Source organism: Dermochelys coriacea, chromosome 15 (genome assembly GCF_009764565.3).
Source record: "Dermochelys coriacea isolate rDerCor1 chromosome 15, rDerCor1.pri.v4, whole genome shotgun sequence".
Classification (NCBI taxonomy): domain Eukaryota; kingdom Metazoa; phylum Chordata; order Testudines; family Dermochelyidae; genus Dermochelys; species Dermochelys coriacea.
The window spans coordinates 12546221-12570988 of record NC_050082.1 but is presented as its reverse complement, the minus strand read 5'-3'; the positions used below and the strand labels follow the sequence as shown (position 1 = coordinate 12570988).

The 24768-nt window shown below is 45.4% G+C and overlaps 1 protein-coding gene across 1 annotated transcript; it reads left to right on the top strand.

Moving 5' to 3' along the window:
- Nucleotides 1–8717: 8717 nt before the first annotated feature.
- On the top strand, nt 8718–14952 carry LOC119843826 (T-box transcription factor TBX6-like). Its single transcript, XM_038373716.2, has 5 exons — nt 8718–8957; nt 9821–10088; nt 11481–11630; nt 12738–12814; nt 14321–14952. Exons 1-5 carry the CDS (start codon nt 8788–8790, stop codon nt 14436–14438), a joined length of 783 nt encoding a protein of 260 aa, XP_038229644.1. The 5' UTR covers nt 8718–8787; the 3' UTR covers nt 14439–14952.
- The last annotated feature ends 9816 nt before the right edge of the window (nt 14953–24768 follow it).

Sequence of the window (24768 nt, the reverse complement as noted above, 5' to 3'; positions counted from 1 at the left end):
GCCAACTCCTGCTTCCTTTATCACAAGTCATTGCAATATAAAGCCCTAACGCTTGGAGTCGTGTGAATACATAAACTCTGAGTTTACTGTTCTTTTAATGAAAGTTTCTAGCCCTCATGAATGTGGAGAAATGCTTAAAAAATGGAAACCTAAAGGTTAAAACCTGAAAGCAAAGAAAAAGAACTTGAAAATGGATTATTTGATTTTTAAGTTGCTCTTGTGATTGGGGGGCAAGGTGCTGATTCACAATGCTGAAACTTGGGTTGACAATACTGCTTTTGTAAAACATGAACCCAAATTGCTTTCTCAAGGTAGAGCTACATTTGTGGTGGCATGTAGAGTACAGACACTTCATGCCCAGCTAGCATGGGTACAAATAGCAGTGTAGAGGGTGATGCACTGCTTAGGCGACTAGAGTAGAGACATGAGCCCTAGGGCAGTGGTGGGCAAACTTTTTGGCCTGAGGGCCACATCGAGATGCAAAACTGTATGGAGGGCCGGGTAGGGAAGGCTGTACCCTAGTCACCCCCTCTCACTTCCTGTCCCCTGACTGCCCCCTCCTGGGACCCCCACCCCAAACCGCTGCCCCCCCGGGGACTCCCACGCCCTCTCCAGCCCCCATGTTCCCCGACCCCTGACCGCCCCAGAACCTCCACCCCATCCAACCACTCCCCATCTCCTATCTGCCCCCCGGAACCTCCCACCCCTAATGGCCCCCTGCTCCCTGTCGCCTGACTGCCCCCCAGGACCTGCTACCTAAACCCCCTCCCCACCACATGTGTACGCCGCCACCACCTCCTTTTACCATGCCGCTCAGAGCAGCAGGAGCTTGCAGCCCCGCTGCCTGCGTGGCAGCGTTGCTGCGGGGGAGGGGTAACAGTGGGGGAGGTGCCAGGGGCGAACCTCCCCAGCCGGGAGCTATGGGGCTGGGCAGGACAGTCCTGCGGGCCATAGTTTGCCCACCTCTGCCCTAAGGTATATATCCTACACAGCTCTTGAGATGGCCAAGCAGTGCCTCCCATGTCTACACTATTTTTAGCAGTGTAGCGTCCTGCTGTTGTAGCCTTTCCTTGCCTCAGTGATAGACTCTGGCAACGGAGAGGTAGTGGGGAAGGACTCCGGCAGCTCCCCCTGCCAGAGCCGTCCAGTGCTGCAGCGGAAAAGGCTCTGGCACAGCTCCCCACGGCCAAGTCCTTCTCCCTGCCTCCCCATGACAGAGCCTTACATCGCCTCATAGCTACACGCTGCAGTGTGGACGCAGCCTCCCTTTCATTGCAGTGTGTAGCTGCACGTAACCTGCACTCCACTCTCCCAGGGTTTGAGTGGCTGGCATACTCCATAACAATGGATACTGATCCTGTTGTGTGATAAGTGTGTTAACTTTATGTAACTTGACCCATCTCAGATGACTGGAGCCAGGAAGTAGAACCAGGAGGTAGGTGATGACCTCTGTGGGCACAAGTGTCTAGAGTGTCCAAAGGCACCAGTTTGTGGCACCAGTCCTCGAGGGGGGGACTATAAAGCCCTCCTAGCCTCTCCTCCCCCACTTCTCTCCTTCGGAGTCTTGTGGTGGCCTCAGTCTTGATGTAACATCTGCTGCCCAGCTCCATCAGCCCAGTCCTGATGCCACTTCAGTGGGAACAGGAATCAGACCTGTATGGTTGTGGGGCCATTGATGATAAATGTCTCAGAAAGCTTTCAGTGCAAAAATCACTTTTAAAATCATCTCCCAATGGCCTCCACGGTCTGCTGCTGTTTCTTCTCCAGCTACATGTTACCAAGTGCTTTGCTTCATAAAGTGGCTGTGTCACCTATGCAGAGCCCTTTGGATGAAGAGCTATTGAGTCCCATTCCTGCTCTCAGCGGATCAGTGCCTATGTCACAGGTGCCTCTACCTGTGTGGGAAGCCTTAATCTGGACCTGGGCAGCCTTGGTATTTGAATTCCCAGGAGGTAGGCCAGGGTAGAAGGAATCTTAGCCCTGGTCTAATCTAGGAGTTGAGGTCAAATTTAGCAGCGTTAAATCGATTTAACCCTGCACCCGTCCACACAATGAAGCCCTTTTTTTGTCGACTTAAAGGGCTCTTAAAATCGATTTCCTTACTCCACCCCCGACAAGGGGGTTAGCGCTGAAATCGGCCTTGCTGGGTCGCATTTGGGGTACTGTCGACACAATTAGACAGTATTGGCCTCCGGGAGCTATCCCAGAGTACTCCATTGTGACTGCTCTGGACAGCACTCTCAACTCAGATGCACTGGCCAGGTAGACAGGAAAAGGCCTGCGAACTTTTGAATTTCAATTTTCTGTTTGGCCAGCGTGGCAAGCTGCAGGTGAGTGCAGAGCTCATCAGCAGAGGTGACCATGATGGGAGTCCCAGAATCGCAAAAGAGCTCCAGCATGGACTGAACGGGAGGTACGGGATCTGATCGCTGTATGGGGAGAGGAATCCGTGCTATCAGAACTCGGTTCCAGTTTTTGAAATGCCAAAACATTTGTCAAAATCTTCCATGGCATGAAGGACAGAGGCCATAACAGGGACCCAAAGCAGTGCCGGCTGAAACTTAAGGAGCTGAGGCAAGCCTACCAGAAAACCAGAGAGGTGAACGGCCGCTCCGGGTCAGAGCCCCAAACATGCCACTTCTGTGATGAACTGCTTGCCATTTTAGGGGGTTCAGCCACCACTAACCCAGCCGTGTTGTTTGACTCCTCCAATGGAGATGGAGGCAACACGGAAGCAGGTTTTGGGGATGAGGAAGATGATGAGGAGGAGGCTGTAGATAGCTCACAGCAAGCAAGCGGAGAAACCGGTTTTCCCGACAGCCAGGAACTGTTTCTCAACCTGGACCTGGAGCCAGTACCCTCCGAACCCGCCCAAGGCTGCCTCCCAGACCCGCCAGGCAGAGAAGGGACCTCTGGTGAGTGTACCTTTTAAAATACTATACATGGTTTAAAAGCAAGCATGTTTAATTATTAATTTGCCCTGACATTCACGGTTCTCCTGGATGTACTTCCAAAGCCTTTGCAAAAGGTTTCTGGGGAGGGCAGCCTCATTCCGTCCACCATGTTAGGACACTTTACCATTCTAGACCAGTAACACATACTCGAGAATCATTGTAGAACAAAGCATTGCAGTGTATGTTTGCTGGAGTTCAAACAACATCCGTTCTTTATCTCTCTGTGTTATCCTCAGGAGAGTGATATCATTCATGGTCACCTGGTGGAAATAGGGTGCTTTTCTTAAGGGGACATTCAGAGATGCCCGTTCCTGCTGGGCTGTTTGCCTGTGGCTGAACAGAAATGTTTCCCACTGTTAGCCACGGCGACTGGTGAGGGAGGGGCTAGCCACACGCTGGGGGAGGCAAAATGTGACCCAGGAAACACATGAAAGCACATGTGCTATGTGTGTAATGTTAACAGCAAGGTTTACCATGAAAGAGTGTACCCATTGTTCTATAAAATGTGTCTTTTTAAATACCATTGTCCCTTTTTTTTTCTCCACCAGCTGCATGTGTTTCAAGAATCACAGGATCTTCTCCTTCCCAGAGGCTAGTGAAGATTAGAAGGCAAAAAAAAACGCGCATTCGCGATGAAATGTTCTCTGAGCTCATGCTGTCCTCCCACATTGACAGAGCACAGACGAATGCATGGAGGCAGACAATGTCAGAGTGCAGAAAAGCACAAAATGACTGGGAGGAGAGGTGGTGTGTTGAAGAGTGGGCTGAAGCTGAAAGGTGGCAGCAGCGTGATGAGAGGAGGCAGAATTCAATGCTGAGGCTGCTGGAGGATCAAACTAATATGCTCCAGCATATGGTTGAGCTGCAGAAAAGGCAGCTAGAGCACAGACCGCCGCTACAGCCCCTGTGTAACCAACTGCCCTCCTCACCCAGATGCCCAAGAACGCGGTTGGGGGGCCTCTGGCCACACAGTCATTCCACCCCAGAGGATTGCCCAAGCAACAGAAGGCTAGCATTCAATAAGTTTTAAACTTTTAAAGTACTGTGTGGCCTTGTCCTTCCCTCCTCCACCACCCCTCCCGGTGCTTCTCTCTTCCACCACCCCTCCCGGGCTACCTTGGCAGTTATCCCCCTATTTGTGTAATGAATTAATAAAGAATGCATGAATGTGAAGCAACAATGACTTTATTGCCTCTGCAAGTGGTGATTGAAAGGAGGAGGGGAGTGTAGTTAGTTTACAGGGAAGTAGAGTGAACCAAGGGGCAGGGGGTTTCATCAAGGAGAAACAAACAGAACTTTCACACCGTAGCCTTGCCAGTCATGAAACTGGTTTTCAGAACTTCTCTGATGCGCACCACGCCCTCCTGTGCTCTTCTAACCGCCCTGGTGTCTGGCTGCACGTAACCAGCGGCCAGGCGATTTGCCTCAAACTCCCACCCTACCATAAATGTCTCCCCCTTACTCTCACAGATATTGTGGATCACACAGCAAACAGTAATAACAGTGGGAATATTGGTTTCGCTGAGGTCTAACCGAGTCAGTGAACTGCGCCAGCGTGCTTTTAAACATCCAAATGCACATTCTACCACAATTCTGTATTTGCTCAGCCTGTAGATGAACAGCTCCTGACTACTGTCCAGGCTGCCTATGTATGGCTTCATGAACCATGGCATTAAGGGGTAGGCTGGGTCCCCAAGGAGAACTATAGGCATTTCAACATCCCCAACGGTTATTTTATGGTCTGGGAATAAAGTCCCTTCCTGCAGCTTTTGAAACAGACCAGAGTTCCTGAAGATGCGAGCATCATGTACGTTTCCCAGCCATCCCACCTTGATGTTGGTGAAACATCCCTTGTGATCCACCAGTGCTTGCAGCACTATTGAAAAGTACCCCTTGCGTTTTATGTACTCGCCAGCTTGGTGCTCCGGTGCCAAGATAGGGATATGGGTTCCATCTATGGCCCCACCACAGTTAGCAAATCCCATTGCAGCAAAGCCATCCACTGTGACCTGCACATTTCCCAGGGTCACTACCCTTGATATCAGCAGATCTTTGATTGCGTTGGCTACTTGCATCACTGCAGCCCCCACTGTAGATTTGCCCACTCCAAATTGATTCCCGACTGACCAGTAGCTGTCTGGCGTTGCAAGCTTCCACAGGGCTATTGCCACTTGCTTCTCAACTGTGAGGGCTGCTCCCATCTTGATATTCTGGCACTTCAGGGCAGGGGAAAGCAAGTCACAAAGTTCCATGAAAGTGCCCTTACGCATGCGAAAGTTTCACAGCCGCTGGGAATCGTCCCAGACCTGCAACACTATGTGGTCCCACCAGTCTGTGCTTGTTTCCCTCGCCCAGAATCGGCGTTCCACGGCATGAACCTGCCCCATTAGCACCATGATGCCCACATTGGCAGGGCCCATGCTTTGAGAGAAGTCTGTGTCCATGTCCTCATCGCTCTCATCACAGCGCTGACGTCGCCTACTCACCCGGTTTCACTTTGCCAGATTCTGGTGCTGTATATACGGCTGGATAATGTGTGTCGTGTTTAATATGCTTCTAATTGACAAAGTGATCTGAGCGGGCTCCTTGCTTGCCGAGGTATGGCGTCTGCACAGAAAAAAGGCGTGGAACAATTGTCTGCCGTTGCTCTGACGGAGGGAGGGGTGACTGACGACATGGCTTACAGGGTTGGCTTACAGGGAATTAAAATCAACAAAGGGGGTGGCTTTACATCAAAGAGAAACAAAAACAACTGTCATACAGAATGACCCCCTCAAGGATTGAGCTCAAAACCCTGGGTTTAGCAGGCCAATGCTCAACCTCCTAAGCTATCCCTCCCTCTGGTATTTCAGGCAGGACTGAATCTCCATTAAAGTTTTCAAGGTGCCCCAACAGACCTCACCAAAACGATTGTCGGCTGTTGATTTCACGGGGCGGGGGGGGGAAATGAATACAAAACAAAACTGGTCTATTTCTTGTTTTGATCCACTCCATCTATCTTTTACATCTTTGGCTGGCAGCAGACAGTGCAGTAGGACTGCAAGCCATCCACTTCTCCTGGCTGCTCAGCCAAAGATGGTGCAATAGGATTGCTAGCCATCCTCATCTCCTGCCTGCTCACCATAAGATGGTATAATAGGACTGCCTGCAGGACTAAAGAGAATGACCTGGTCGAGTCACTCCTAATTTAGTCCCTGCACTCATGTCTGCCCAGGCGCTCCTGACCGACTTTACTGAGGCGGCCAGGAGCACCTCGGACACGATGAGGATGGTTTTCAGGCCTATTGCACCGTCTGCTGCCAGAAGGCAATGGGTTGCTGCTGCTGTGTAGCAATGCAGTACCGCGTTTGCCAGCACCCAGGAGACATACGGTGACAGTGAGCTGAGCGGGCTCCATGCTTGCGGTGGTATGGCGTCTGCACAGGTAACTCAGGAAAAAAGGTGCGAAACGATTGTCTGCCATTGCTTTCACAGAGGGAGGGAAGGAGGGAGGGCTTGACAACATGTACCCAGAACCACCCGCGACAATGTTTTTTGCCCCATTAGGCATTAGGATCTCAACCCAGAATTCCAATGGGCAGCGGAGACTGCGGGAACTGTGGGATAGCTACCCAAAGTGCAACACTCCGGAAGTCGACGCTAGCCTTGGTACTGTGGAAGCACTCCATCAAGTTAATGCACTTAATGCATTTAGAGCATTTTGTGTGGGGACACACACAATCAACTATATAAAAACGATTTCTAAAAAAACGACTTCTATAAATTCGACCTATTTTCGTAGTGTAGACATACCCTTACAGGGTGTTCCCTGTTTCTCAGCTGCAGTTGGTCCTAGAGACAGGAAAGAGGATTTTGATTTCTGGAACCAGGGGTCTGATCATAGCAGGAAATTTGTTGAGACTTGGAAGGTGAGGAAGTGAGTCTTGGATGCTGTGCTGGAGTTAAAGGCACTGAGAGGATGTTGTTGGCATAAACTGAAGCCCCCTCCTCCCTGGAGAGCCATCAGAAGCTCTCTGAAAGCTGTGAGAAGAGCAGCCTGTAAACATCACACTTTGGAATGACAATAAAATAGCTTCATTCATCCCTGGATCAATCTTTTGTCAGCCTTAACAGGATGGCTGCCAGCTTTAATACCTCCACAGCTCTCCAGAGCCACCTTGGGAGAACTGAAACCCCTCTGGGTGCCGGCCTGCTCAATAATGTGGCACCCACCGGTCACCTCTCACCCAATCACAGGGCTGGTGGAGGGAGTGCAGTATGAAGCTAGCAACATTCAGACAGCATCATGCCTCCCTTGGGGGCAAACAGTTGGGGTTTTGTGAATTATGAGGTGTGGAAGTATAGGATTTTCTTACTGCCATTCCTGTGCTGGATACAAAAGCCAATGGCAAGAGTTCAGGGAGAGGATACTAAAGGCAGAGAGAAGCCTGCATTGCCAGTATTCATCCTCGGGATCTTTATCGTTTTGTCTCCATTGCCTCCTTTCATTGACTCTTTCCCATCTTTCTTTCATTCACTTCTCCCTCTTTTACCCCTTCTGTTCCTGTGGCGAATTTGAAAGTTTGCCTGCACAAGTTATAAGCTGTTCCCTGCCTCTCTTGGAAAACACTGGAGTCCAAGCCCTTCTGCCTCTCTCCAGGTTCTTACACGATGCTGCATGCCTCCAGGGACCTGTATATTGGTGGCTCAAGGCACCAGTGCGGATACAGGCACCAGCATGGTGAAAGCTGCAGCTTGGGCCACCAACAGAGGGCACCAATGCTGATGCCAGGTAAGAGATGGCTCGGGAAATCCTAGATCCTAACCTGTGAGCATTCTGCCTCCTCTAAAATAGTCTTGCAAGTCTGTGCTTGAATATGCTCATGATTTTATCACCACAGCCTGTGTCTGAGTAGATTTCTGTTGTGTTCCTCTCCTAGAGACCAAGCAAAAGACCTTGCTGCAGACTTTGGGGTGACCTTCCTGGTTCTATCCACTCAGCCTGGCATTAGGATGCCCTTTGTAGTGAGGCTTCTCAGACAAAAATGCTGGCCCTAGAGCAGGTTGAATGGGGCTGTTTGAGTAGTTGAATAATGAGCATGTATTTCTCTGTTTCATTCAGTTTTCCCATGTTACCTTCCCTCTGTTTCCAGAATTCTCAGGGTTTTGTTGGGACTCTATTGAAAATCCTGGGCTGCTTTGAAGCACAGCAAAGATAGTTTTGAGTGAATGAACCCAGGAGAGAGACAAAACCGCTGTCAATGGAAGTGGGGCAGATGATGGTTGGTGGGGAATGTGGCCTTGCTCAGCGCAGGGCCAGTTGATGTGTATGACCAGTTTAACATGGTGCTGCCATGTCTTTCCTAGCATTGCCTCTAGTTGCTTCTCAGAAGTTGTGTCAAGGACTCAGTGGGCAAGCTCATTTGCCCTTAATGTGAAGGAATCATGGCTTGCAGTCCCATCAGGTAGTAGCCTGAACTTGCTGTGTCGGTCACACTGGTGGCCGGTACTGCTCACCAGATCACTTGGGAATAGAGTATTTGGGTTGGTGTTCTAAGCCTCTCGGTGCCTACAAGGAGACCCACTGTGCTTGCAGCCAAGAAGCATAGAGGTGGAGGTGACCATGCCTGCAGGATGTTCTCCCTGGCGTAGCTGTGAAGTGCCACAGCTCCCCTGGCAGGGATTCTCCTTTCCTCTTACATGTTCCATTTGCAGCAGGACTGCTTTTGTTCCAGCTGTGTGGGCCGCTCTCTAGAATGTACATTAATGTGTTTGCTTTTCTCCCCTTCTCCTGTGAGACTGTGACCCTGTCCCCCCATGCAGCAGATGCCAAGGCTTATTCCCTCAATTCCAGATGATACCCCTTCATAGCTCACAACTCCCTTCCTTCCATAATGAGGGCTGCTTCCCTCCATCCTCCATAAATGGTTCCTATGGCAGGGTCCATCTATCTCTGGAGAACAAAGCACTGTGGGAGGAGTTCTACACACTTGGCACTGAAATGATCATCACCAAATCTGGCAGGTGAGAGCAAACCTGTATCACCAAAAATGCCTGTGGCTTGTTACTTTCCACCCTCACTCACCCACCCTAGGTTCATCCCACCTTCGGTGCCATCTGCTGTACAATGCTGAAGCTACTACTTTACCTTTCTGTCTCTCACCTGTTCTCTGGGTCAAGCCAGCCAAGTGCTGTGTCTGCCTACTAGTGACTTGGGTCACCAGATGAATGTGATGAGTTCGCACGTCCAGCATAACACTATGAAGTGTGCTCTGAGTGTGCAAGGTGCACACCACCCTGACCAAGACATTCACTTGAGTGTCAGATGATTCCTGGGCAACAGCTCTACAAGGCGAACTAAAGGGAAAGCCCTGTGTTGAGTGATCCAGTAAGAGCAGTAATACCACCGCCATCAGAGACAGTGACCAAGACAGTAGTTGGGATGCACTGCAGAACCATGGATATTATGCTGGGCCTTTGGTAGCAACCTCACTGTGTTTTTTCAAAGTAGTAGCAAATACTCCCCCTTTTAAATAGTTTTACAGCCATATGCCGTATGTGAGCTCTCCAGATCCTGATATGGAATGTTGCAGTATATTGTCTGATATGGGTTTTCGATTTTCATTACACACAGCGGGACAAATTCTGCCCTCTATTATCACTGGCCCTCAATAGAGGTGGTAAACAGCTTCACAGGGGTTGCATAACTGAAGGCAGAATTTGGCCCATTGTATTTATCAATGCAAGAAAGTCAGGACCTTGAGTGCCCAAGGAACTGTAGTTCCTTCAAGTGAGGGTCCTAAACAAGAGCTGGTGCACCAGATTAGGGCAAACATCAAGCGTACAATGAAATCTTTTTCTGCTCTCTTCCTTCTCCCTCTGTGCAGACATATGTTCCCACCTTGCAAAGTGATTGTTACCGGCCTGAACCCTCACTCTCTCTACCTGATGCTCATGGATATTGTACCTTTGGACAATGCTCGGTATAAATGGCACTGTGGCCACTGGGAAGCAGTTGGAAAAGCTGATCCCCATTTCCCCAGTCACTTCTACCTCCATCCAGATTCTCCAGCTCCTGGCAGTCACTGGATGAAAGAACCAGTCTCCTTCCAGAGACTCAAGATCACCAACAATACTCTGGAGCAATGTGAACATGTAAGGAGAGGCCTAACATTTCACTTGTACATAGAATAAATGTGTGGTGATACAAACCATTGGTTTATAGGGAGCACTGCACTATGAAGTCATCTAATGCCATGACATACTGTTCATACACAACAAGGAGAATAATATTAAATCTTTCATGTGCCCAAAACTGATATTAATATTATCAGAATTATATATACCTAATTATACCTGATGGAAGGGCCTATTAGAATACCTTACCCATCTCCCTGCCAGGGCAGGTTTGTTCCCTACAGTCCTACTAGTGCTGCTTTGTTCAGGCTACTTTTAAAAGTTCCACGCAATGAGGCTTCCACCCCTTCTTTGGGGGTGTGTTGCGGCACCTAACACCTCGGAGCCAGGACGTTTTTCCTGATGATCATCTTAAATTTTCCCTGTCTCATTTTCATCCCTACTTATCCTGTTAGTTACCCCCATTTGTAGCACCCTAAATTATTCCTCTCCTTCCTTGGTGTTTATATGTATGCTGTTACGTCTGTTTCTTATCTCACCCCATAACCATCACTTAACCAAGCTATTAACTATTTTAATCTCTTCTAATAAAATGGCCCTTCCAGCCTCTCTCCAGTTTGGCCATAAATTTCTGGTAGTGAGGTGCTCAGAATTGGACCTGGACCTGTTCCTAGAGGTGTGTTCACACCCAAGCCATAGAGGAATGCTTTGCTACCTCCCTGTTCTGCCATGTGTTACTTCCAATATGCACCCTGCAGTACATTGGCCTTTACTGTTTCCCTTGTTGGACTAAAAACATCTCATTTGTTGTAGATCCTCTTCCCCCAGTGCAATCCCATACCATATGAACTATCTTTCTATACAGTAGCATTTTTCATATTACCATCTGTTCCACAGCTATGGAGACAGTTCTACACTAAAGTGAAAAGGAAGGTTTTCACTTCAGTGTACAGCTCTGTGGGAAGTTTCAGAGAGATGGAACAGCACAAGTAGACAAGTTCCACCCCAATCATCTATGGTGAGTGGGAAGGGCAAGTGGGTCAGGAGTAGGTGGTCCCAATTCAAAGAGATTAGGGGCGGAGGGGGGAGAGAGAGGTTGGAAAGAACCAACAAATGTAAGATCGAGCTAAGTTTCAAATGTATTCTAGACTTTTGTTTATTTAAGTCAAACCTTCCAGGTTAAGTGTGGTGTGGCGTGACGTTCACTTCCACTCCCTTTAGAGCAAATGTCATCTGTATTCCACTTACACATGAGCAGTTATTTAAAAGTGGTGATGTGCAACATGCTACTGCATCTGAAGCCTTTCCAGGTGACTCTTCCAGGAACATAGAGTTCATCACAATGATGCCATACAGAGTTCAACATTGTTATCAAATCCTCCTGACTGCTTGTTCTCTCTTTGGCTTTAGATTATATTGCATTCAATGCACAAATACCAACCACGATTCCATGTGGTGCTGACCAGCGCACATACGCTCACCCTGCCCTGGAATGCTGTGGCCACCTTTGTGTTCCCAGAAACAACTTTTATGGCTGTGACGACCTATCAGAATTCCAAGGTAGCTTTTCTCTGACTCCTTCCATCTTCTCTGTCTGTGACTTTCTGTGAACCTGGGGCAATTCAGGGGTAAATAAAGCTTCCTTCAAGCAAAATGAGCATTAGCACTAAAAGGAGGAAATTAAGGGTATGCTGGGGAAAGGTTCAGGTACTCTGGTGCTAAAGCTATTAAAAATACACAAAGGTAGCTTATTAGTAACACCCTGGAGACCTCGGTTCAAATCCTAGCTCTGAGCACAAATTTAAAAGTGTGAGTTTGGTAATGTAGCTAATGACATTTGCCCACATCACAAAAAATATTCCATAATTTTCTATGGTTTTGTCTGAAGAGAGACCCAGTATAGGAATAGCCAAGGGTGCAATAACATCAGGACTGGGGTGTAATGGCAGAGCTATATTGACAAGCTTGTACAGCACCATAACTGACTCTAGCATGTACTGTTTATTCTTCACCAGATTCACTCTAAATATAAAAAGAATACAATACATCCCATAAACTTTGCATGTGACATGAACATAATTTTGTGCCATAACAAGAGAGACTGGTTTTTCCTGGTTAACCTATAGTAGCAAAAATAAGAAAACCAATGAAGTTTCTAATGGTCATATGGAAAATTTTCATTCTCTCGGAAACCAGCCTGATGGTTTTAAGTGAAGGGCTTGGGAAATAGGATCATGTGGGCTATTGCCTTTGAGGGGATCATTCATTGTGCCCTGATTTAACCAGCTTCATCTTCCAGGTTTGTGTTATTTTCCTCTTTCTGGTTTCCTGTCCCATTTGCTCCTTAAATAACCACCATTTTTGAATGGTCTGACTCTGAAGCCATTTCACCAATAGACGGGGGAATATCCACATAACTAACATGGCCTTTTTCACTTTCTCCCCTCCCTCATTCTTCCCCCTTTTTCTATTCCTCTCCACTTCTCTTTTTCTCTCATTACCCCTCCTTCCTCTTTCTCATGCTTTCCTCTGTCTTTTCTCTCTTCCTCTCCCTCTATTTCCTTTTTTCTGTATTTTTCTTCCTCCCTTCCTTTCTCTTTGTGTCTTCACCTTCCCATCTCTCTCCTTTCTATTTCCTTCTCTCCCTCTGTTATCTCCCCACCACAGGTTACCCAGCTGAAGATTGATAACAATCCATTTGCAAAGGGGTTCCGAGAGAATGGGCTCAGCTATAAGAAGAACAGGTAAGAAGCCTCCTTCAGCAGTTCCTGTTTATGCCAAACCACTTAGGCCTTGTCTGTATTACATTTATGGGGAAAATAGCCCACCATTTCACTCCCCACCTGCAGCTCCATTAGTTGTAGAGATGGTGGTACAAGTGGTATAGACAAAACACACTAGCCACCAGCATTTTAAGTACCATGTCAGTCAGCCAGACCTGCTTAAAGCAGGTTTAGAGGACACCACAGTAAAAAAAACGGGTGCCTTTTCTCTGCTAGTGCTCTTGCCATTGCTACCACTAGGGTAATAGTAGTGCACCAGTAGTAGCAAAATAGTGGAGATTCCTCCCAAAAGGCTAGTGTACTCTCAACTTCGCTATAACATTCCCTTTTCTGAGACTGCTTTGGTTCATCTCTTGGTTATTCTAAATCCAGATGGGATACATCTTATTAAGAGTCACAGAGACTAGCCCACAGACGCCTTGTCTAAACTGGTCTTTAAAGAGAATATGGGAAACATGTTTAAAGAGTTCCTCTTAAACCCAGTCCTGGCATGGTTCTACCAACCAGCGTGGCTAGGGCTTAAATTGTTAGAAGCATGATTAAAACCTGTAGCGATCCAAGCTTGAGCATAATTATAAATATGGTTGTAACCATCCACACTAGCCAGAAAAAGCATGTTAAAGACCAGTTCTGATGTAATAATGATCCAATAATACTGTCCCACAAGCTCTTCTCTTTCCCGTGTTTTGTTATTCTTCTCTTCCTCCCTAGGCCTCTGCTGTTGCCATCTCTGTTATTCATCTGTCTAGAGATTGTGCATGGGCACAAATGTAAAGCGTCATGCTTACCAGCCGGACACATTGAATAAATAATAACAAACAACCAAATTCAAACATGATTTTTTAAACTCAGTTTCAGCTTCATTATAGTCAGGGCCTTAAGTGTGGATGGAGAATAAATGAGAAATAATTTGAAAGGGAAGCTTTAACCTGCTAGCCCATTCACTGTCTTCAGCTGTGCACGTGCACTGGAGAAATACCCTGGAGTAAGCTCTAGAATCATAGACATACTGTTTATCCATGCAGATTGATCAAATGTGCACCTACGAGAGAGAGAGAGAGAAAGAATGAGAGGCCAGATGTGTGAGCAAAAGAATGCTGCTTGTTGATATATATATCAACAAGCAGCATTCTTTTGTTTACACATCTGTCTGAATATAAGCATTGTGATATTTGAGGGTGTGTACTTGTGTATGTCTGCATAATAAAAGAAATATGTCTGTGTGTTTAGTAATAATCATGTTGCTGTGTCTATGTATGTGTCCATGCTTGTTGCTAGTATGTCTAAATGTGTGTGCAGAAATACAAATGGCATCCTTACATATGGGGGAGCTGCAGTGTAGAGCATGAGTATGTGTGTTTACAGTGGTGCAGGTACAATGTATTTGTCTGAATACCTGGAAATGTGCATCTGAATCGATTTTTGTATGCTGTGTGATGGTGAATTTGTTTTTCTCCTTCATTCTAGAGGGAAAATTGTTAGAGGTACTGAAATGGTAAAGCAAGGAAATGCTGAGGAGACAGGCTGTGACCCCCTCACCGATGAGTCTGTAGCCACACTGCAAGAATACTGGTCTCTCCACTGAGACTGAGCCACGGAGCAGCTCTCTACACAAAGCTTAGTGGTATGGGTGGGTAAAGCAAGCAGTTTTTCTTTTCACACCCAAAGCTTGCCCCGTGCTCACTTATGCTGGCTCTTACTATGCTCAGGCTATAATTTTTCGTATAATTTACCACAACAAACCACTTCCCTCCAATAATGATAATTATACAGCTGAACACAAGCCATTCCTAGAAGGAACTCACCACACCCAGTTCCAATTTCAATCCTCTCCTACCTTCCCATTTGGAATTTTAGCACAGAATTTGAGTGTTTTCATTTATTGTACTTTATAGACATTTGTTTTGTATTTTAAATCTGTGTTCGTATTGCAGAAAATATTGCAGCTTTTAAAGTGCTGGTCAGTTAAATACATTTTCTCATCACAAACACACGGGTAGTCTACACTTTTGTGCTAGTGATTCCTTGCATAGACGTGAGATTGGAATGCGGTATATTATTAGCAGAAGCACACACAGTTGAATAAAGTCTAATATTTAGTGTAATACATCCATTTCACACCCTTACTGCCCTCAGTCCAATTAGAATTTACCTCTTTTAACGGCCCATACAACTCACATGCCACCCAGTGATCTATGAAGGAATTGCAACTTATTTATTGTTAATAACATGGTGCACTTAACTTAAAAACATTTGTCCACTTTAGGAGGGCTAATTTTTAATTTATTGTTTCAAAACACGTCTATCCAAAATGATGCTGTGCTTTTATAATCACGGCAGGGGACATTTTGAGGTTTAAATTTCCCTTTAATCACTAAGGATGTAATAAAAACATGAAAAGTTCTTTGAGCTCCAGAGTGTTAACCAGGGAGAAATTTACTCAGGAGTTTACAAATGTGAGCTGAAGAGACAAACTGGGTAATAAAATGCACAACTAGGGACCAAACCGGCTAAAAGTTGGTCTCTAGCTGCCCATCAGGAGTTGAGACTTGGAGAAAACAGGCTATTCAGCACCTCCAGAGCCATAAGATCCTGGTCATAAACATTTCACAATATACTGGAGTGGGGGGAGGGAGCCTTAGGTTTGCAATTCCTGCCTGGAGTTTGCACCCAGGCCTGTGATCACAAGGATGAGGAACTTACTAACTAAAGATGGGGTGGGGGGGAACCTATACAAACAAATTGCTTCATGAAAGAGACAGAGCAGCAGTCATTTAAGACTATGCAAATGCATAGGAATTCATGGGCTGTATGATCCCACAGCCAGACCTCAGGAATCCATGAAATCTGACAGGCTCTACTTTCCATTCCTAGTAACACATAGGGATTCCTGACTGAATTTCTGTTGCTGATGCAGACATCATTTTTGCTACCGGGGCTGATCAACTGGTGTGAGAGAAAATATGGCTCAGAATCTCTCCAGTCAACTGAATGGGTTTTTTTCTTTCACTATATATGCGAGACCACTCTGATTGAAGTGTGCTTCCTTTCTACAGTGAACATATCTTATGTATCTTTTTTACTGGCTTCAGCTTCCCTATAGAATATATGTATCCCATCATAACTTTTGTTCCTAGTTTCAGAACCAGTCATCTAGGATGCACCTTGTAGTATACTTTTGCATTCAGTTTCTTCTTCTGAGAGATACAGGTATATGTCCTGTAACTCAGTCCCTCAGGTCGGATTCTTCTGTGGATTCTATATACATCCTCTGTCTCCCTGGGTTCACTCTTTCCTCCTGTAGAATGCCTGTATTCTCTCTTTTTTCCACCGAATGCATCCGATGAAGTGAGCTGTAGCTCACAAAAGCTTATGCTCAAATAAATTTGTCTCTAAGGTGCCACAAGTGCTCCTTTTCGTTTTGTGAATACAGACTAACACGGCTGCTACTCTGAAACCTGTACTCTCTCTGGGTATCTAATTATGGCTTCCTTTCTTATACAGTGTATGTATCCTATTGCTGTACAGCCCTGGTAGATGCAGTCAAGCCTTGTTCTTTTTTTAACTGAGAAAATATAAATTACACATATAAATACACAAAGAGAAAAAATGGAATCCTCTTTTTTATAATAATAAAATATATTAGTAAAAGAATTCCATCATAACAATAAACTTAGAATAGCAGCAACTTTTATTTAATTCCTGAGGGCTTGTCTACCCTGAAAATTTACATTGGCATAGTTATGTCTCTCAGCGGTGTGAAAAATCTACTTGCTTTCAGTGTAGACAGTGCTAGGTTGATGGAAAAATTCTTCTGTCAAACTAGCTAGAGCCTCTTGAGGAGGTAGATTAGCTACAGCGATGGGAGAACCCCTCCTGTTACGGTAGTGAGTGTTTGCACTAAAGGCTATAGCCGTGCAAGTGCAGTACTGTAGCGTTTTAAGTGTAGAAATAGGCTGAGTGACAGAGATAATATCACAGGTACCCTCTATCGAAATTCATTATGTATGACTTCATTCTCGTATTATTCCCTTTTGCTGCGAGACAGCACATTATTGGAGATTAAGAAATTACACCAATGCCCTACAAATGTCAGTTATCCATTGCTTTTTTGGTGATGAGTAGGATCATTAAAATAATCAAGGAGGTAAGACCAAATGGACATGAATTTCTTTTTCGTATTTGGGAAAATTATGTGCGAGTTCTTCCATTTCTTGCATATGCCACACATACTATAACCAGTTTGTGTTAGAGGGTGGCAAGACCAATTTCCATGAAGTATTTCCCAGCTAGACATAACTTTCTAATCAGTTGTATTTTTTTACTTTTTAATTGTGTATTTCAGTTATCTGTCGCAAGTATTCTATTTTCTGGTTGAAATTTTATGTCTGCTTTATTAATAATCTTCCCAGGTATCTTGATTATCTTTATCCAAAAATGATGCTATTGTGGGGTAAGTCCATAAAATTGTGTTGTAGACAGCACTTCCAGCAAACTTTTGCTCCATGCCTGCAAAATCTTAAGCATATGCATTAGCGCTATGCATGTGAGTTGTCCCATCGACTCCTTTATTTTGTTGTTTATTAATGTAATGTTATGAGAGTGTGACCTTGATGAGATATAGTAGAGTCTTATACAGAAACAATTGTATAATGTGGATGTACACCTCTGATGTCAGAAGCTAAACTAATGAATTTGTAAGCTGATTAAATGTTCAAGTTCTGGCTCATTCTGTAGTTATAAGATAGATCTAATACAGTGTATTTGTTTACAAAAATAAAATCAGGATCCTACTTTATCAGAACCCCCAAAAATCCAAAAGATTAGGATACGTCGTTCTGGGTTTGGCCCTTCTTTTTTTTCTTTTTCTTTTTTTTTTTTAAGAATAGATGGTGAAAACCTAAAAACTGCTTTTGTTTTGCAAAACCATGTCAGTTTGGGTTTTTATTCAGCAAAACCATACCCAGGGCTTGTTTTGATCTGGGTCCTGGTTTTGTTCAACCCCCAATATTCAGTGTTTGAGTTACATGTTGTATATAGGTTTCAGAGTAGCAGCCGTGTTAGTCTGTATTCGCAAAAAGAAAAGGAGTACTTGTGGCACCTTAGAAACTAACAAATTTATTAGAGCATAAGCTTTCGTGAGCTATAGCTCACTTCATCGGATGTTGTATATACTCTCCATGTTTCTTCTCGTTTCCTTGTGTGTATTTTAACCTACAGCTGTTTGTTGCTGCCTTCTCCCTATGAAATGAATGTATACTGGGTTTGGAGTGATTAGATTCTTCCTTTGTTGTTGGCTCTTCCTTATACAATGCCCAGGTGCACTAGTATGCTGGTGCTTTCCCATGCAGTGTGCAAGAAAAGCAGTACTGTGCTGTGTTGTGCTTTGTGGTTACTCTGGTGCTGTGTTGTGAAGCTGTTTTTGCTGTCATGTCCCATCCAAGCTGTAAAGTCCTTTCAAAAAGGTGTTTTTGTGGATTTGAATGGGACGGAGTGCTGAGCAGTGTCTGGGAAACACAATAGGCTGACAGGAAAACAGTGCAGCTAACATCAGGAGTCTGTGAAAACTTGAAAGAGCCTAAGGCCCCAAAATTTTGCATTTGACTCTGGACTGTAGCCTTTGAGCCCAAACTCAGCCTGCCCTGTTAAGTGGCCGTTAAGTGTTTCCCTTCTTGTCTCAATGCTAACTAGCCAGTTGGAAGAAGTGAGTGCATATTATAGAGAGGATGGGAGGGGGAATATGAGTATGGGAAAGAAGGGAAGAGCAGTTTCATTTCTCCAATTCACAAGCATAACTCTTTGGCCAGATAGCTCAATCCACAAACCTGTGAAGAGGCAAAGCCTAAGTTAATACTGTAATATACTATACTACATTTGCATAAGCCCTTTTCACCCCACGGTCCCAAAGTCCACCCCAAACTACACACAGCACCTTTTAAATACAGCCTCCTCTGGGGTGGGAACAGGCGGGTGACCAGGACACAGGACACTGCCTCACAGTTCATGGAGCTGTTACCAGTACTCCCTTTTCTTTTTGCGAATACAGACTAACACGGCTGCTACTCTGAAATCTGTTACCAACAGGCTATCTCCAACCAGCGTGTTTAACCCTTTCAGCTAGTTTTGTTTTCCCAAAAGTGATTTTGCTTTTTGTGAACACTCGATGGTTTGGGGACCAATGCAATTTGTGGCTTAGCAGCCCCGCAAACCCAGGCCTGCTGCTGAGCCTCTCTCGTGGGTCTGGGCTATGAACATCTGAACAGAATGTTTAACAAGCGACAAACCTAAGTATGACAGCTGATTTCCCGGGAAATAGCAACCAAAATTGTCCACTTAAAAAAGTGCAAATACTCATCAAACGAAAAGTTTGCAGCACCTGAGCTGTAGTAAGCAGCTGTCAAGAAGCCCTTCCTTATGCTACAGCATGAGAGGAAATTGGATTTTTTTGAACCAACATGTGGAAAGTTCTGCTCACCGGGGAGTCTTTCTGAATAATAACAATACTTTGCACTTTTCTAGCACTTCATGTGTGGATCTCAAAACACTTTACTGACATCCGTTGATTTTAGCTTCACATCCCCACGTTTGAGGAAACCGAGCCCTAGAGAGACCCTAAGTAACTTGCCCACGGTGAGGTTGAGTCAGTGGGAACATCAGGAATAGAATCTCTCAGTCCTCACTCCCAGTTCTCTGCTCAGTCCACTAAATGTACTTCTTGCTGAAGCACCTGCTCTGCTTAGAGAGCGATTTTTGCATATTCTTTTCTCTCTGTCCCTTCTGAGATGTTTGAAGTCAGTGTCTAGCCAGGACACTGTAAGTTAGTTAGCTTAGATACTGAAGTGTTCATTAGTGCCATTGTTTGCTGCTCCAGACCTAAAAGGGAGTAATCCTGCCACCTCCTCTAGGGGCAAATGGATTCATAGAATACCAGGGTTGGAAGGGACCTCAGGAGGTCATCTAGTCCTGCTCAAAGCAGGACCAATCCCCAGTTTTTGCCCCAATCCCAAATGGCCCCCTTTAAGGATTGAACTCACAATATCAGGTTTAGCAGGCCAGTGCTCAAACCACAGAGCTATCCCTCTCCCCTAAGTGTGCTCTGTCTTTGTGGGCATGCTTCTCCTTGCCAGTGGGCCTGTGTGTGCATAATCAGGGCCCTGGGTACTCACCAGCAAGCTGGATCTTTAAATTTTTTGTCAGTGTCTCTGGATTCCATAGCAATCTGGAAATTGTGTGTCTGATTCATTAGAAAAAATGTAATGGAGGATTTTAATGAATAGTCAGGATAGTAGCACCTGCTGTTTATTTTGTATTAAATTCCATTAATTCTAGGTCCTCCCCACGTTTTCATTCTTCCAAAGATACATGATTCAGCGCTAATACTAGTATCAAAGGTGGCCAAGAGAGGTGTGGGCAGCTGGGTCTTTTGGCATTTGGGGAAGCATAGGAGGCAGTTTGGGATAAGCACGTTAGTCCCTGCTAAAATGATTAATAGTTAAAATGCCAACATTGCTATTTTTAGGTTTCAGAAGTAACACCGCACTGAGATTAATATGTTGCAGTTCATACTTCTCTGAGCCATTGTTTCAGGCTGCTTGCAGACTCAGAAAGACCACGCTGCTTCAGTTACACCCAGTTCATGTTTTTAACATTCTCTTAACAACCATGAGGGCTAGAAACAGTCTTTTTTTAATACAAAAATGAAGGCTCATGTTCCGGCACATAATTCTGCAGCCAATTCCACAGCCATGAAGTTGTGGCATACACTGGGGCCTATATCTAATGAACCTCTGGCTACCAAGCAAAACTGGAGATGGCAGTGACAAGGTTTAACACATGTAACTTTCAAGGCCACCTCTACCCAAAAGGATCATTACTCCTCATCTGGACGTCTATTGCATCTCAACATTCCTGACAGTAACTTGGAACCTGGCACAGAACATGTTGGGTAGGTGTTTGTGAGTAGGAGCTGCAGCTGAGAAATGGGGGTGCAGCCCATTCAGCATCTTACAGGATCCAACCCCAACAATTTGAGGCTACAGGGTTGCTGACATACTGATCTTTATTGTGACAATACCACATGTGAGTGGTTCAAAAGAAGTCATGAATGTTACATGTATGCATGTGGGCCAATTCAGCACAAAGTCCTGCTATGTGTTAGCTGCTAAAAGGCAGAAAGGGTTGAAATTGTCATTGAAAACTCTTCACATGCTATGAAATTGGCCAGAAAAAGGTGGTTTTGTTAAAAGCACTGAGATCAGCTCATTGGAGAGACAAAAATAAATGCTGTATTTACTCCTCCGCTTCATCCCATATCCAATGGCATATGCCATATGCCTTCCCCTCTTCATTCCCTTCAGGATGCTGGGGGCAGCTCCTGTTTAGAGTCAGGTACAATATGATCTTTACCCACTGCTGTAAATGTGCTGGGCACAGAGGTGTACACATCACTGACTTTTACCTTTCACTTCCTCAGCCCCAGCCATTCCTCTCCTTCCCCCTCATTCCTCCCACCCATCCAATTTGCCCATGAATTGTTAGAGGCCAGCCCTTCACATCTGATTTCTCAGTGAACAGCCTGAGGCACACTGGGGACAGACAGACAGAGGGTAATGTGTTAAATTCCACCTTGGCAGTGGTGAATTTCATGGGTTTTGCTGCTATTAGCCACACTTTCTAGCAATTATAACAAATTCACTTTTCTTCCCTTTTTAAATCCTCTCTATCTCCTAGAATGGCTGAGTGCGCGCTAGCTGTTAACTAGTAACTGGTAATTAATGACTCCACCTCCCCATCAATCAGCTGGGAGGAGATGAAAGGAATGGGTGTTTGCAGAAAATATGTGTTGCCAGAAATACCGATAGGGAGCGTCCAGATGAAGTGGACGAGGGAGATAGTGCAATGCCTTTTATTGGTGTACGCAGTAAGTCCTGATACATTGGACAGTCTGGTGGTGCACTTGTCTGAAATCCCCAGTCTGTGCTATTGCTGTGCAATTGTTGACTGAGTTCCAGCTCACCACTGGACCCTCTTTTCTCTTTCTTCTCCCATCTTCTGCAATGATGGCAGATCTCAGGCTCTCAGAGCCAGTCAGTGACTTGGGCTCATGGGGCTTGGGCTGTGGGGTGAAAAATTGCAGTGTAGATGTTTTGGCTCATGCTGGAGTTTGGGCTCTGTGACCCTCCCCCTTCCCAGATTATCAGTGCCCAAGCTCAGGCAGTCTACACTGCAATTGTACAGCCCCACAGCCCGAGCCCCATGAGCCCAAGTCAGCTGACCCGGGCCAGCTGCAGCCATGCCGGTGGGTCTTTTATTGCAGTGTAGACATATCCTCTGGTTACAGCCCTCATATGCCTGTCTATGGCAGAAAAAGTGTCACTAGAAAATCAGGGCAGAGAAGGAGGATTCAGTGGCTGCTTCCCCCTTATCAGTGGGGAGAGCAACAAGAGTCATTTTCAATACTGTTCTGCTTGCTGCTATGGCACTGGGGCTGGAAGAACTGAAGTCTGAAGATCTTCTTCATGTTCTTTTTAACATATAATTGAGGAGTCTCTGTTGTTCCTTGTCCCAGAGCTGCTTCTATCCAGAGCTTCAGGATCCACAGTCCGCCTATACAGGGTGAGGGACCCACTCTTGTCATTACCTGTCTATTTGGTTTATTTTCCATGCTCTCATCACCTTTGCCTTAGATTTCAGGAGTTAATATGTCCTCTTCCCTATGACAGGATGAGAACAAGGGGGCCACCACTCACCTAGGAAATCAGAGCCAATGCAAGCCCCTTATCCTGAACAGCTTTGCAACATCTATGCCTCTCAGGGCTTGTCTACACCTACAGCACTGCAGCTGCACAGCTGGAGCTGAGGTGGGAGATCTTCACTTGCCCCAAGAGGTAGTAGCTATGTCTATATGGGATGGGGGGATTAGGTCAGTATAATTATGTCACTCAGTTATACCAATATAAGTTGGTAGTGTAGACCAAGCCTCACTCTAGGAATAGGCCCCAGATCTTGTGCCCCCGCCAGTCCATTGCCTTTACCCCAAGGTCATCCTTCCTTTTCCCAAAACAGAGTTGACTCTCCTTCCCCATAGGACCCTCTTTCCACTTCCAAACAGTAACCTACCTTTAAAGGGCTGAGCTCCCCAATTCTAGAGATGTCCCTAGCTGTCCTCTGCAGGGGAAAAACCTGTGGTCTTCTGTTTGACATCCTCCCACCCCCATCTTAAGGGGCAGTCAGATAGATTGCTCCTGGTTCTTCAAGGGACCTGATCAGTAGACTAACCCTTCCCACAAAAATCCTCCTCAGGTGGAGTCTTCCCAAGCATCAGTAACCTGTCACTCTACAACTACTCAAAAAACATTCTTCTTAATCTCACTGTGCTAAGCGCTGGCACATTATCCCTTCATGACTGGGATGCCCCAGAGTGCAATGTACTCCTACAAATGGCCCACATTCCCATGAGAATAGAAATCCCCCATCAGCCTAGCACATTCTTGGGCACCTCCGCTCCAGTTTGTTAAAATTCCCCGTGTGTAGCAGGAACAAGAGGAAGGTTCCTGGGCCTACCAGTGCAGGAACTGGAGTCTAGGATGGGGTTATATATTTTTATTTCCAGCCCTTAGATAAAGTGAGGCAAGGAGCAACATTTTCAGTCTCAACCCACGGCAACAGAAAGACACCATTACCAGTGCTGTCCAGTTTTCAACAATGCAAAGCACAATACGCTGGTCTTGGGCAATGGGGTAGTGATTACAGAAGTGGACTGCAAATGTTGCTATTTGAAACCTTTCTGGGCCAAATCCTGAGGCCCTGATTCAGTGTTTACTCAGGGTAGCTCCCACTGAAATCACTGGGGAATTTTGTCCGAGTGTAAGGGTCTCAGGATTTGGCCCTGTGGTAATAAGAGTTTGGATTTTCATCCTTACAGAATGTTCAATATTTGGATCCATTCATATCATTAGTGCTGTGTTGGGGTAGAAGGACCTACCTACCACAGCCAAGTTACTGCAGATGACTATGAATTGCAATAAAGGAGAAGAGAAAATCCTTTTTATTAAAACCAGAGCAGGCGCTGGTTACATCCTGAAATCTAGTCGTCGTGTGTGACTGAGATGAGTGTAAATAAACTGAGAGGAGGGGAGTGGCATATTGGGGTTCAAAGATAAGTAATCTCAGGCTCCTAACTACTATTGCGGAAGGTGTCTTTTATCACTATTTAATTTATTTCTGAATTAATATTAACTATGCTAACATCCACTTTAAACAAAAGCCTGATAAAGGAATAGGCATGTTAAAAATAAGTATTTCATGCGCAAAGAAATCCCTTTCTTAGCCGTGTGGTGGTCAGTTTATGTCCTGAAGAATGAGAATTGATTAGCCATCTCTTAGCACTTGTAAGAACAAATGTTATTGGTCACACTCTCAGGATAAACTCATTAAGGGCCAAACTTGAAGTCATTAGTTTCTACTCAGCCTTGAATTCAGTGACTGAATGAATACAAACACTGAACCTTGTATAGTCTACACTTAAAAGGTTACCCTGGTGTAGAATTGTTGTAGTTGTGTTGAACCCAAGACATTAGAGAGACAAGGTGGGTGAGGTAATATCTTTTATTGGACCGACTTCTGTTAGTGAGAGACAAGCTTTCGAGCTTAGACAAAGCTTGTCTCTCTCACCAACAGAAGTTGGTTCAGGAAAAGATATTACCTCACTCACATAGAGATGCAGTTAATACCAGCAAAATATTCCTTTTGCCGGTAAACTTATACTAGTTCACCAAGCAATACACACTATACAGACAAAAGGACTTTTTTGCTAGTATAGCCAACTCCACACTTTTGCCAGCATACCTATGTCAGCAAAAAAAAATCATACCCCTGACCAACAAAGGTGTGCCAGCAAAACTTTTGAGTGTAGT

Coding starts and splice junctions, on each gene's coding strand:
- LOC119843826 (XM_038373716.2), top strand. CDS start 8,788: ATGATACCCCTTCATAGCTCACAACTCCCTTCCTTCCATAATGAGGGC. Junction 10,089..11,480: donor CTCTGGAGCAATGTGAACAT/GTAAGGAGAGGC, acceptor CTTTGGCTTTAG/ATTATATTGCATTCAATGCA. Junction 12,815..14,320: donor CTCAGCTATAAGAAGAACAG/GTAAGAAGCCTC, acceptor CCTTCATTCTAG/AGGGAAAATTGTTAGAGGTA.